The sequence below is a fragment of the Heliconius melpomene genome, chromosome 17 (assembly GCF_056956725.1).
Source record: "Heliconius melpomene rosina isolate 202511_hmr_F chromosome 17, ASM5695672v1, whole genome shotgun sequence".
Taxonomy (NCBI): domain Eukaryota; kingdom Metazoa; phylum Arthropoda; class Insecta; order Lepidoptera; family Nymphalidae; genus Heliconius; species Heliconius melpomene.
In genome coordinates, this window is record NC_140405.1 from 5,807,734 (window position 1) to 5,819,801 (window position 12,068).

Sequence of the window (12,068 nt, forward strand, 5' to 3'; positions counted from 1 at the left end):
AAAATAATGTAAGCAAATTTTTTTTTTTTGCAAAATAGCATGGTTGATAACCAGGATCCATTCCAACTCCAGTCCAAGGTTTCATCAGCCATCTTCCAATTCTATCATCAGACTAACTCGATGGCATCATAATATTATATTGTCATCTACATATTATTGCCAAGTTTCATGGTGATACAACAATTAGAAGTGCGTGTAATTCAAATTATTAAATTTCTGTTCTGTTCTGTTCTTTATATTATGGCGTACCGAGCGTGCCAGTTGAGCACAAAACCACTTCGCCGGTGTCACGTTGAATGGAGACCACACAGTTACTTGGTAACAGTTACATGTCAACCTAATAAAAGCGTGTGAAAAAATTACAAATTTTGTTAACATAAGTACTTATGTAGGATTTTAAGACAAAATCGACGCTAAGCTTCTAACTTAAATTTGAGTGTAAATAGCAGTTATTATAGGATTTAAATGTTACATTAATGAAAGTTACGGTTGGTATGTTGCCAAAGGCATAATATGAAAGTAAGCACCTTGCTCAACGAATCTACAAACTCAATTAGCAACTAGAGTTACCACAAAAACGTATGTATTATATTTAGATACAGTGTGTACTATTAAGAAAGGGGAATTTAAATTATTACTTAATTTTTATAGTTTGAGGTACAAATGGAAAAATGGACTATTCATCTCAAGATCGCGTAGTGATACAAGACTGAAAACATTCTAAGTTACCGCAATCAAAAGATAACAAATGTTAGTTTTTCTGAAAATACATAGCAGGTTAGGCAGAGGGAACCTCTTCGTAATGTAAACGCGACAGGTTATTGGTTTGATTCCCACAGTGCGGTGTTGAGAGATACAATGTGAAGCTGTGTAATGATGTGTGAAAAAATAAATAAATCAAAGTAAATATAATTTTTATATTATTATTAATTCAAAACCTCAGCACCTAGCATTCATATTCAAGCTTTGACAAGTTCAATTGCATTTAAATGGCAGGTGCAACCACGAGGCACGCCGCTGGTCGCTGCGGACGAATTTGCATTTTTCACTCCATTGTACTCCAACTTTGAACAATGAATATGTAAATTCCCACCTTTGCTACTCTACCACTAGCGATTTTATTTTTCGGCGAAAACAAATATAATTTTATATTAGGCAAGATTGAGAAAGTTGTATGAAAGCCATTACAATAATTTACCGTTGTAAACTAATGACTCGGGCATAGAATACTTAAGTAAAGACCCAAGAATAGGGTAACAAAGTTTAAACATTTTCCTCGGCGTAAACTTTCAAAGAGAATATTTATCAAATAATTGGTTGCTGAGGGAAAATAATAACAGATTCCTAGTGTTTCACAACAAAAATGACTTAAATTAAATTTTCACATTCAATCGGCCTCGTCCCGGTCACCTACCCTGCCCTGAGGGACCATCGACGTTGACTTTATAGGTACTTGACGCAGTGCTTACATTAATAATAATATCAATTATTTGTTAGCCAATTTTCTTTTTATGTCAACGAATATTATTTATCAAAAATGAAGCAGAAATTTCTTCGAAGGTAAACAATTAACAGACAATAACGAATTTGTAGTAAGCATTAACGACTTCCTAGATTGTGGTCATTAAGCCGAGACATATAAAACATTGGCTGCACAGAACCACTTAGAACGTTTCCCTAGAATTGCGTGATAGCAACACTTAATTTACAAGCTACATTTAATTTCAACTATTTTGAGGCTCACGTTGGAATTTAAATATCTGAAGATAAGAGGCTCACGCGAATAGCGCGCCGCCGCAAAGCCGCCGCTCTGCTTAATTTACGCTACAAATAAATGAACGCTACGTCATACATGGAGAATAGCTCGTGGAACTCCTCGGATGCTTGTAAACATTATATGAATGTTGTTTTTAATATATATTATATAACCTTAACATTACAGAATATAAAATAAATAAATAAATAAATCAATCAGCTTCACGCACAGTAGAGTAGGCAGAAGAAACCTAGTGTTAAGGCACTCCGTTCCCCACTTTCTGCCGAATTCTGGGGGAATTGCATGTTAAGTGGCAGAACTCAACGCCGCGATATGCCTCGACACTAGAGCGAAGAAATGGAAATATAAATTTTAAAAAAAATCATCTCCTCGAGTGGTGATCGAACCGTCAACCAGTCGGTTTTACAGTCACACTCTGTACCCCTGCTCCACAAATATAACAATATTTATAAAGGAAATAAATTGAACACAGCGGACCCGATCTCGCGTTTCTTGGAAACTGTCCAAGAGCTCATAAAAACACGCAGCAAGCAAACTACGTCCAAATACCTAAGTGTTGTAAAGATATATTTACAAATATCCCTGCAGCACTTGTAACAAGCAAATTTTTGAATTTTCAATACAATTTTCAAGCTTTGTATATCTTTAGTTGGAGATTAAGTCACTTTCCACCGAATTCTGATAGCATTTCATACTTAATATTAGAACTCAAGGCCACGTTCTGCCTCGTTAGCAAAGCGAAGAAATGAAAATTTTAAATATTTCATTTCGTTGATTTGGAATCGAATCCACGCTGCCACTGCGCTACGACGACAAATATTGTAAATATGCAAACTATAAGTATTACACAAACAAACTAATACTTATTCATCGCAGTTTTCGCCCGTGCACGCGCACGATCGGAGCAAAGTGCAGAGATTAGAGCCGGACCCATCAATTACGAGTAAGCCCGGCCACGTGCGTGCCGCTCTCGCAAACCTATGGGGATTAATGAAATTTCTTCAAATATTCCCTCTGTACGGTGCTATGCTCTTTCAATTCAATTTCTTCCTTTACAATTTAAATTGGCTAGACTCTATAGAGTATTTAGAACGGTAATTCACTTTTATAGGTATAAATTATTTTTGTTATTTGTTGTTTTTGTACTTTCCACTTTCATCTTGTATAAAATTAACAAATAAATATATTATTCTGATGATACTGACCCAACTTACAAGTCAGCCAACAATAGTTCTTCATCAGAAATAAGGGCTTGACCCGTAGACAACAATTGAAAGCACTTGATGCGTAACAGATTAAACTTCAATTATACTAGATGTAATTAAATATGTATCTTATCGAATCCCAACGCAGGCCGGCGGATCTTGTGAAATATTCAAATTCCCCGTTGGGTAACTAAACAGAATAACCAATTAGACGCTCTGTGATAACATTACTTGCCTACTTACTTGTTATTACAGGGCCGGGAGCTACGGTGGAATTTTCTTTATATATACATATGTATTTCTGATATTAATGAACTTCCTCACAAGTTATGAGTAAAACAATGCCTTTTGTAATTTTTTTTTTCAGCTTCGCGCTGTATTCCGCATATAACTAGGTTAGGTTGAAGGAAATTAGTGTTAAGACACTCCGTGACACAGACACACAGACACTTACAGCTAAATTTTTGAGGCATTGTGTGTTGAGTGGCGGAATTTAACGCCAACCTCTTGTCCTCATTACCCTAGGGAAGAAAATGTTAAATATTTCATTTTCTCTAATCGGAATCGAATCTACAACCTGTTGCGTACAGTCACATGCTTGGGCAGGGCTACATATGACCTCAGCTGATGTCAGGCATTATTACATTATCAGTTGCCAGTTGCGTCTCACATAGAATAAATATGGAACATTTAATATAAAATTTAAATATATGTATTTATTTTCAGCTTAAATGATTAACTCCGTATAAAGTTTATCAAAGTGCGTTCGGTTTTGCGGACTTACTCGTTTGTAGCGTCAGCGGTAATGACCCGTTAAAGCTACCTGTTACAGCCAGGGCTGCGGTCACACGGAGTCAACTACGAGCGTTTCAGCGAAAGAGAGTAGATCAGGTTGTTCACAGCCTTCCGTGACCTCGCAGCGTACAAAACGACAAAGAGGTACTGCAACATTTACTGAGAAAATAGCTGCAGGGCAGACCCTCGCTATTGTTTTCTTACATAGCTGCCGCTACCCGCTCCCGGCCGCGTTAAACTTGCTCAGTCTTCATAATAGGTGAGGGATAATGAATTTGTGCGACGCATTTCTATCCTTTGTTAAAGTCAAAGTCTGGCCCGCAACGTGTTTATTCACTTTTTTGACATGTAATTAATTTGCACTTTGTAGTGTACGTTAGCCTGGCGTAAATAATATAAGCCTTTTGAGGTACCTACTTTGAAATGTAGTGGAGTTGGAATTTTTTCATAAAGTTGAAATAATGATTTCTTTTTAAATTATAACATAGAATAATAAATAATTATCAGCTTCACGCTGTATCCCGCTCACAGAAGGGTGAGGCAGAGCTAACATAGTGTTCAGATACTCGGGTCCCGACTTTCCGCCCAATTCTGGAGGCAATGCGTGTTGAGTAGCGGAATTCAACACCGCGCTTTCTGCCTTGATACCAGAACGAACAAACTGGAATATAAATTTAAGTAAATATTTCGTTTCCTCGAGTGGGGATTGAACCTACAATAAATAATGATGAGTAATAAAATGTCCTTACAGCTTCTCTTTAATACTTTGATCTAAGAATTACATTAAATTAAAATGCAATTCTATTAAATAAAATGAAGTACCCTCCAGGTAACCGGGGCCTTTTTATTCACCAAAGCATCCGTTGTTCTAAAGACACAGCGTCGCATACCGCAGGAATTTCTAAATCTTCATAAGATAATGGATCGCTCCGAACGAAAAGGACCTCCCGGGCTTGGAACTTTGTTGAATTCCTGACTCGTAATTAATAAAATTACTTTTTGGGAGCTTTCCTCGACTTCAAAGAATTTAACATAAAAGAAAAAAGTTAAGTAGATGAATTATTTTTGAATGATAAAGAGAATAATTTTAGATGTTTATGCACTTAGAAGGAAAAGTTTTCTTAAAATACTAAAAAGTTTCAAATATATTATGTACTTGTATTTTATTGAATATATTGTTATGTATTAAGATACTGATATTGTTATGTATTTAGATTACTATTTCAATAAGTTGAAATAGCACAAACCAGGATAAACAGAGATAATCTAGTGCTTAGACACTACGTATTATAGTAGTTTAGAATATTTATTTAAATTCTATTTGGTAGGTCATTATCGTATTAGTATGTAGATAATAAACGAATATTCAAAAATTATTTAAAAATAATTGGATCACAGAATTGCTTAATATTTAAAAAACAACTAAAGTCATAATACCTTGGAAAAAACTTTAAGTGTGAAATATTTACCATAAATAATACCGTAAATTTAACCCTACATTACAAACGATATTTTTAATTAACAAATCATTTTAATTTTCTACAAATTCTTTTTCTATATAAAAAAAACTCGAAATTATATTGCTTTAAGGTTAGATGAGAACAATGTAAAGGTCACTACAGTAGAATCAAATGACATGTATTAGCGAAAGGGCACTGGCTTATCTATTCGGGATGAGTGATAACAAGCCCGCATGTCTCGTCGCGAGTGCAACGACACCACAATTAATTGTATGTGGTGGTCTGGTGGTCTCATTGGCAATACCCTCATCATGTGAAACCGCGTTTGTTGATTGAAAATGTTCTGAAATAAGTTTTATTATTTTTATTTTAGAATCTGAATATCTTTTTTAATTTAATATATGGTAAATACATATTTAGATTATTTTAAAAAAATCAACTTCAAGCTGTATCCCGTATACAGAAGAATAGGCAGAAGGAATCTAGTGTTAAAACACTCCGTCTCTCCATTTAGAGTATTTTAAATAATTTTAGATACATTCATTTTAAACTATCAATTGTTTATTTTTTAAAAAAAATATATAATATAACAGCTATGTATAACGACTTTAAAGGACTGCGCGTAATGGTTAGGAAGTATTAAATATTAAAAACAAACTTTACGTTACAGGTCCCTTTTATAATATTCTATTAATATTTGAATGTTTTAGTTCCATTTTATAAAAATCTGCAATTTTCTTAAATATTTATACAACATTTACAAGTGTTTTAATATCGATTTTCATACTTTATATTGATTATTATACCTATGTCTAAGATTATTACACATATTTCTAGTTTATATTTATAGTACAAGTATAATTGTTATTTTTTCAAAAAAACATATAACATCGCTATAATCATTATCATATAACACATATGACAGAAACACTAATCGACTAAACATTATATATCTTTGGAAATATTTGTTAACTCATTTGACACGCATACGCGCGGGTGTCACGCTTCTCCCCATCATTTTATTATTTACCTGCGGGACCCAGTCATGACTTCATAATGTATCAATAATGTCAATAAAACGTCCCGCCTGGCAGCCTTCTCAAAACCACCTGTCACGCTGTGAACATTTATAACAATTTTCGTTACATACGTAAATATGTTTATTTGGGTCTAAACACACTAGTCGTAGAATTTAGATCAATATTGGATATTGCATATGGAATATATTAATTGAGGCCGTCATGGCGCGGAAATACAGGCATGTGAATGTAAACGGGAAGGTTTTGGGTTCAATTCACTCGTGAGAATAAAATATTTAATATTTTTATTTCTTCGATTTGGACGTCGCCTAAACCACGGCTTAAGTGCCGATTCAACACAAAATGTCTCAAGAATTCGGCGGAAATTGATGAACGGAAGTGAATGAGAAAAGAGTGCTTTAACTTGACTAGGTTCCCAGGTTCCCTCTGCGTAACTAATAAAAAATAGATACATTCTTTGTGTACGTACAAGAAACGTAATATGAGTAAGAATAGTAGGTAAATTTAATCATCAACAACAAAATGGAGATATTAGAATTCTATAAATCTACATGATTGTGATTCAGGAGAGCTAATATCAGGTGCCTCTGCCGCTTTTGAAAAACAATAACGCGGGAACATAGCGCTGAAACCTTTATACAAAAGAGTCTCTCAATGAAGTTGCACGTAGAAGAATTTCCATGCAATAACGGGCATCGCTTCGACGAGGATTCTTGTGGAGCGCGGAGATATTGCGTACTTACTGGGCTTGCCTTCTAATAACACCAACGATACCGCTCGTGCTGAGAAAAATACAAAATGAAATGGGAACTATTCCTGCCTTATGCTTCCCGATTTTTACTAATATGCGTTTTCTCTGTTACTGTTTTGATATTTCTATTTTTAGGGTTCTGTAGGAAACGCGGCCTCATGTAGCTAGAGCATGGTTAAGGGGAAAAAACGGCACTCTGCATCTGCAGGTCCTCGGTCCTTTGGGATACGGAAAAATCAAGCATCTTTACGCATCGTTTTTGTTACATTTTGTTAATAAAAAAGTTTATAATGATATTAGTAAGTTCATTTCATACAAAATGAGTGCATATACCCGCAAACTTATTTCTTATCTTTTTAACTTGTAATTCCTCAGACTGACATTTGCTTAAATTAAGCATCAAAGACGACTGTAAAATCTGTCTGTAAATCTGCAATATGCAAATGCAAGTGACATTGAAATGAATTATTAAGAATTTATAAGCATATACTTCATCAAGTAATTAAATAATCCCACCCAGAATGTCTCACAAAGCGAAATATGTTGAAATTTCTATTAGTCGTATGTATTTCATAATTTATTATTATATTATAAGCGTTTTAATATTATATTTACAATTGGCTTAATGAATTAACGATTAAAGTGATTAACTAAAAATGAAATATATTTATAGTAATCAATTCGAGGATTAAAACACTGCAAATACCAGAGCTGTGCCAGACTAATCACATTAGTGGCCAGAGTCCGTGGGTAATGTAGGTAACAACCTAAAAAGCACTAATTTTCATGCCAGGCGGAACTCAAGAGCTACGTACCGGACACATCTTTTATGAGCTGCATACATTTCATTTCCAAATTAATATCCCATTACCGTAGGTATATACAGTTTTTAGTATATATCTATGCACTTTTAACCATAATGGCGGTAGAAGAACATTCATTTAATTTTTAATATGTATATTTAAAATAAATGTAGTAATAAAAAGTAATATTACTTAATACGTACTTTACAAAATAAAGAAAAAATCAATGATGAGTAGCTTGCCTGACACGATGCCATGTTCGAATAGATAAAATTTTCGACTAATTGTTTTTTTTTGTGTTGAATTTTGTTAGCTATAATGACCTATATAGTGTTATTGTTATGATAAAGAGATTTGAATATTAATATTGTTTTAAATAAATGCTGAATCTGTTTTAATATCTCTAAAATATTAAATAAATTAAGCATGGATGATTGTGATTGAATTTTACTTTAAAAAATAAATAAGTATAGTTTATGTTTTATACAGTATTTAAACTTGGATTTTTTGGTATATTCATTTTCCAAATATATACATTTAGATCTAACTAAATTAATAATAAAGTTAATTATTTTACATATATTATAATTCAGATTAAACAAATATATCATCCCAAATCTGTCCAGAATACTAAATCCTGAGTCTTTTAAAAAAGAAATTCTTAGAAACCTAATTACAGACTTACGTAGTATAGAGCGTGTTAAGTAACTCTCCGACCCCACTTGTACAAAGTGGTTTTTGTCCCCAACTAAGACGTTATTAAATAAGGGTCAATGTCTTTTTTGCTCTCTGAAAAGTCAAATGTCAGTAAAATGTCTGCTTTATAAAGAAGACTAGTGGACCCGAACGCGGCTACGCCCGCTTGAACTATATGTATATTTATGAAATTATTTTCAGTTTTTAATAGAGAGATGCGTTAAGCAAGCTCATTTTGGGTGACGTTTTCTAACAACAAACTTTGCAAAGCGTTGCTTAGCAACGACGCTTGTTATAAGCATGGCGGAATAAATTGCATGTCAAATTAATAAATATTTTAATATATTGATATAAATCAAAAATATTACAAATATGAAAAATAATGTACCCTATGTTCATCCCGAGGCCCTCAAGTATCTCTATATGTGTATTTTATCACAATTAAATTAGCGGTTTGGCCCTGATTGCGTAAAAGACAGACAGACAGACAGACAGACAGAGTTACTTTCGAATTTATAATATAGGTATGGATTATCAAATTTGAAGCTTAAGTGTGTATTATTAAACGAAAATAAATTTAAACATTGGCCATATATAAGTAAAATAAAATTATTATTGTATTGAAATCGATATTTTTTATATAACTTTTATTATATATTTCCTTTTTTTTAGCAATAGGCAAAAATTATTTTTACACATACTGTTTTCTATTATTATCGGTTTCGAAGGGTAACTTTAATTTTTTTTGTATAGTGTTCATTCTAGGAATGCTATGAATATTCGAACCCGTATCCTTAAATCGCGGAACTTCCGTATAGATTTTAATATCTGCTTTCACAACTCCATTTATGGATATTTATTTATGCGGATGCATATGTATACATGCCACGATATATTAGAAATCTAATTCATCGGCGGAAGGCGTGCATGGCGACTTTATTTAGTTAACATATTATATTGTTTTTATAGTAGCGCAACATAATATGTATGTATATAGTATAAACCTTGTAAGTACATACAGATATTGCTTCATCAAGTTAGTTAGCATGACAGAAGGATAGGAAGCGGAGGTTGCAGAGGGTTTACGTGTAAAGTTTCCCTCATAAGCTCACCGCAGGGCCTTCTATCAATTGCCGTTTCCCTCTCTCCTTCCCCCCTCTCCTCTCCCCTCCTCCCCCGCGTCCCGCAAGGCTCACTAATGATCCCACTTGTTAGGGATCAGTGTGGACTTTCGACCGTGTCACATGATGAATAACAAATTCAAACTTGATCCTGTTACGAAGCAGACGTCGAAGTCTAGTCTAGACAGCGTATACTCGTATATTCTTATACATTCATTACTCTTAAAAATATGATTTGCTAAATTTATTATACCAAAAATGTTAATAGACTATAATATAGTCTACATTCTTTAAAACACATAGTAAGAATTATAATTTAAGTAATTTTGATATTTCGCGTATTCGTTTAATTAAAAATAGTAACTTACTGTCAAATTGCTGAGTAGCCTGAGCTAGAAGCGAGGCAAACACTCTATCGTCGAGCTGCGGTGGTTTCTGCGGGCGGTCCTCGTCGCTGCTGCTGTACCTATCGCCGGCCCACTCTAGCGAGCGCTGGCGCCGCACGGCCGGCGCGCCCGGCAACCCGCCTGGCAGCCCGCCTGGCAACCCAGCCGGCAACCCGCCTGACAACCCGCTCAGCGAGCCCGCCTTGGCACGACGACCCGCCCGCTCCATCGCGCTGCTTTATACCATTTTAAAACCTGGAAAAAATATACGTGATAAGAACAGTATTCATTATAATTGAATGGCTTATTTTAATTGTAAATTATAATTGTCCAAAAATATTTTGACAGTCCCTATGTAAAGTATCGAATGCGAAATCTGGCAATGTTTTATCGTCCTTTTGAACTACTAAGAAGTGTAGTTCAAAGCTGCAATAAAAGATTTATAAACGATTGGAGGTTTTCCCTTTCGATTTTGATAAAAACTAGGGACCGGACTAGGGACGAGACTAGGAACGTAGGGACCGTCGATTTGTTTAAATCCCAAGTAATTTGAGTTGCAACAATTATTCTCAAATCAGTTTTTTTTTAAAAAATTAAGTAGTTGTATATTTAAACTAACTCTTCCTAACAATTTCATTCTTATCATTGTACCGTTTTGTTATATCCATTTGCAACCAAAACACGTGAATTAAAGCGACATTACAAATAAATATCGCAGTGTTTTATCAAAGCGGTAAGTAGTTAACGTAGGTTCTGAGCGGAAAAGAACAACTGTAATAAAGAGCCTACAAGTTGTTTAGTTAGCGACCCAACATAAATAGGAAGTTGCGGGCGTGCGTGTTGGAGCCCTAATCCGTTGGATTGTATCGCGACATCGCCCGACGGCTTGCCAACAAACGGACCGACATTATTTCTTATTGACTCAGAAACGAGCCTCCGTACTATCTCAATTTGCGATACGGTTACGTGGTCTCGTGGTAAAATTAATAAATGTTGCTAAGGTCTTGAATATTCATGATGTCTAATTGCAGGCAAATGTCGAAATAGTAATCAGTAAGTCAAGTAATTTTCAATTATTTATAATATTCTAAAATGTTTATTTGTTTACTATTATATTACCAGATCTAAAACAAATTAAGTCTGCATTATTATATCAGTACAGACAGAACTTTAAAACGAACGCTTGAATATGATATTCTACGTGTGCAGCGATTGTTAAGAATTGCACCACTCATTTCTCATTTCATTTCGAATCAACAAAATAAACAACGGCGGTTTCATTAGAGATTCGCCGACAGTACACAGATCTACAAAATAATTAGACAGAGCAATTTATTTGAATATGAAATTAATAAATTACTTGAGAAGAATATTTTATTAAAATTCTAATAAAATGAAATAAAATAAATTAATTCTTCATTTATATAAAAAAATAAGTAACAATAACAGTAAAAATAAGTAGTAAATTAGTAAATAAGTAACAAGTAAGTATGACCAATTATGATTCGCCTGTGGGGACCATTTATCTAGAGTTTGTGAAAACGTGTCAAGCTGATATTACTATTACATATTTAGGTCTTAGTTCCCTTGGACCACAGAAAAGATCCAGCTTCTAAGTCAAGGCAATCGAAAGATACGAGTGTCGTTTTTACTTTGCAAACTTATAGTAGCAGTGTAATTCGTTTCATAAAAAATGATTGCACAGGCTCGCAAATTTAAGTTTATGAAATTTTACAAATTATACTTCTCTTGAACCTACGTTCTTGACGGAACTGCTATTGGTACCGGAACCGTCAGTGAGCGAGTCCTACTCGCACTTGACCGGTATTTTTCTATACACTAAATATGTAACCATGTAGCCGGTGGGTTGCCGGGCGGGCTGCCGGGCGGGCTGCCGGGCGGGTTGCCGGACGCGCCGGCCGTTCGGCGCCAGCGCTCGCTGGACACCAGGAACACTTTGTGTTTTGAAGATTAAGAAACTTTTGCATTCATTACAATTATAATTCAACTGTTAAAAATATCAATATTTCTAAA

General features: G+C 34.4%; 1 protein-coding gene across 2 annotated transcripts in view; it reads right to left on the reverse strand.

Annotated features, from left to right (window-relative positions):
- Ten-a (Teneurin-a transmembrane protein) overlaps positions 1-12,068 on the reverse strand; it is a 266,172-nt gene that overhangs the window by 194,235 nt on the left and 59,869 nt on the right. For both annotated transcript variants that reach the window (XM_085201214.1, XM_085201213.1), the window contains exon 2: positions 10,017-10,289. In XM_085201214.1, coding sequence (XP_085057340.1) covers positions 10,017-10,263 — 247 coding nt within the window. In that variant the 5' untranslated portion in view covers positions 10,264-10,289. The remainder of the gene's footprint in view (positions 1-10,016; positions 10,290-12,068) is intronic.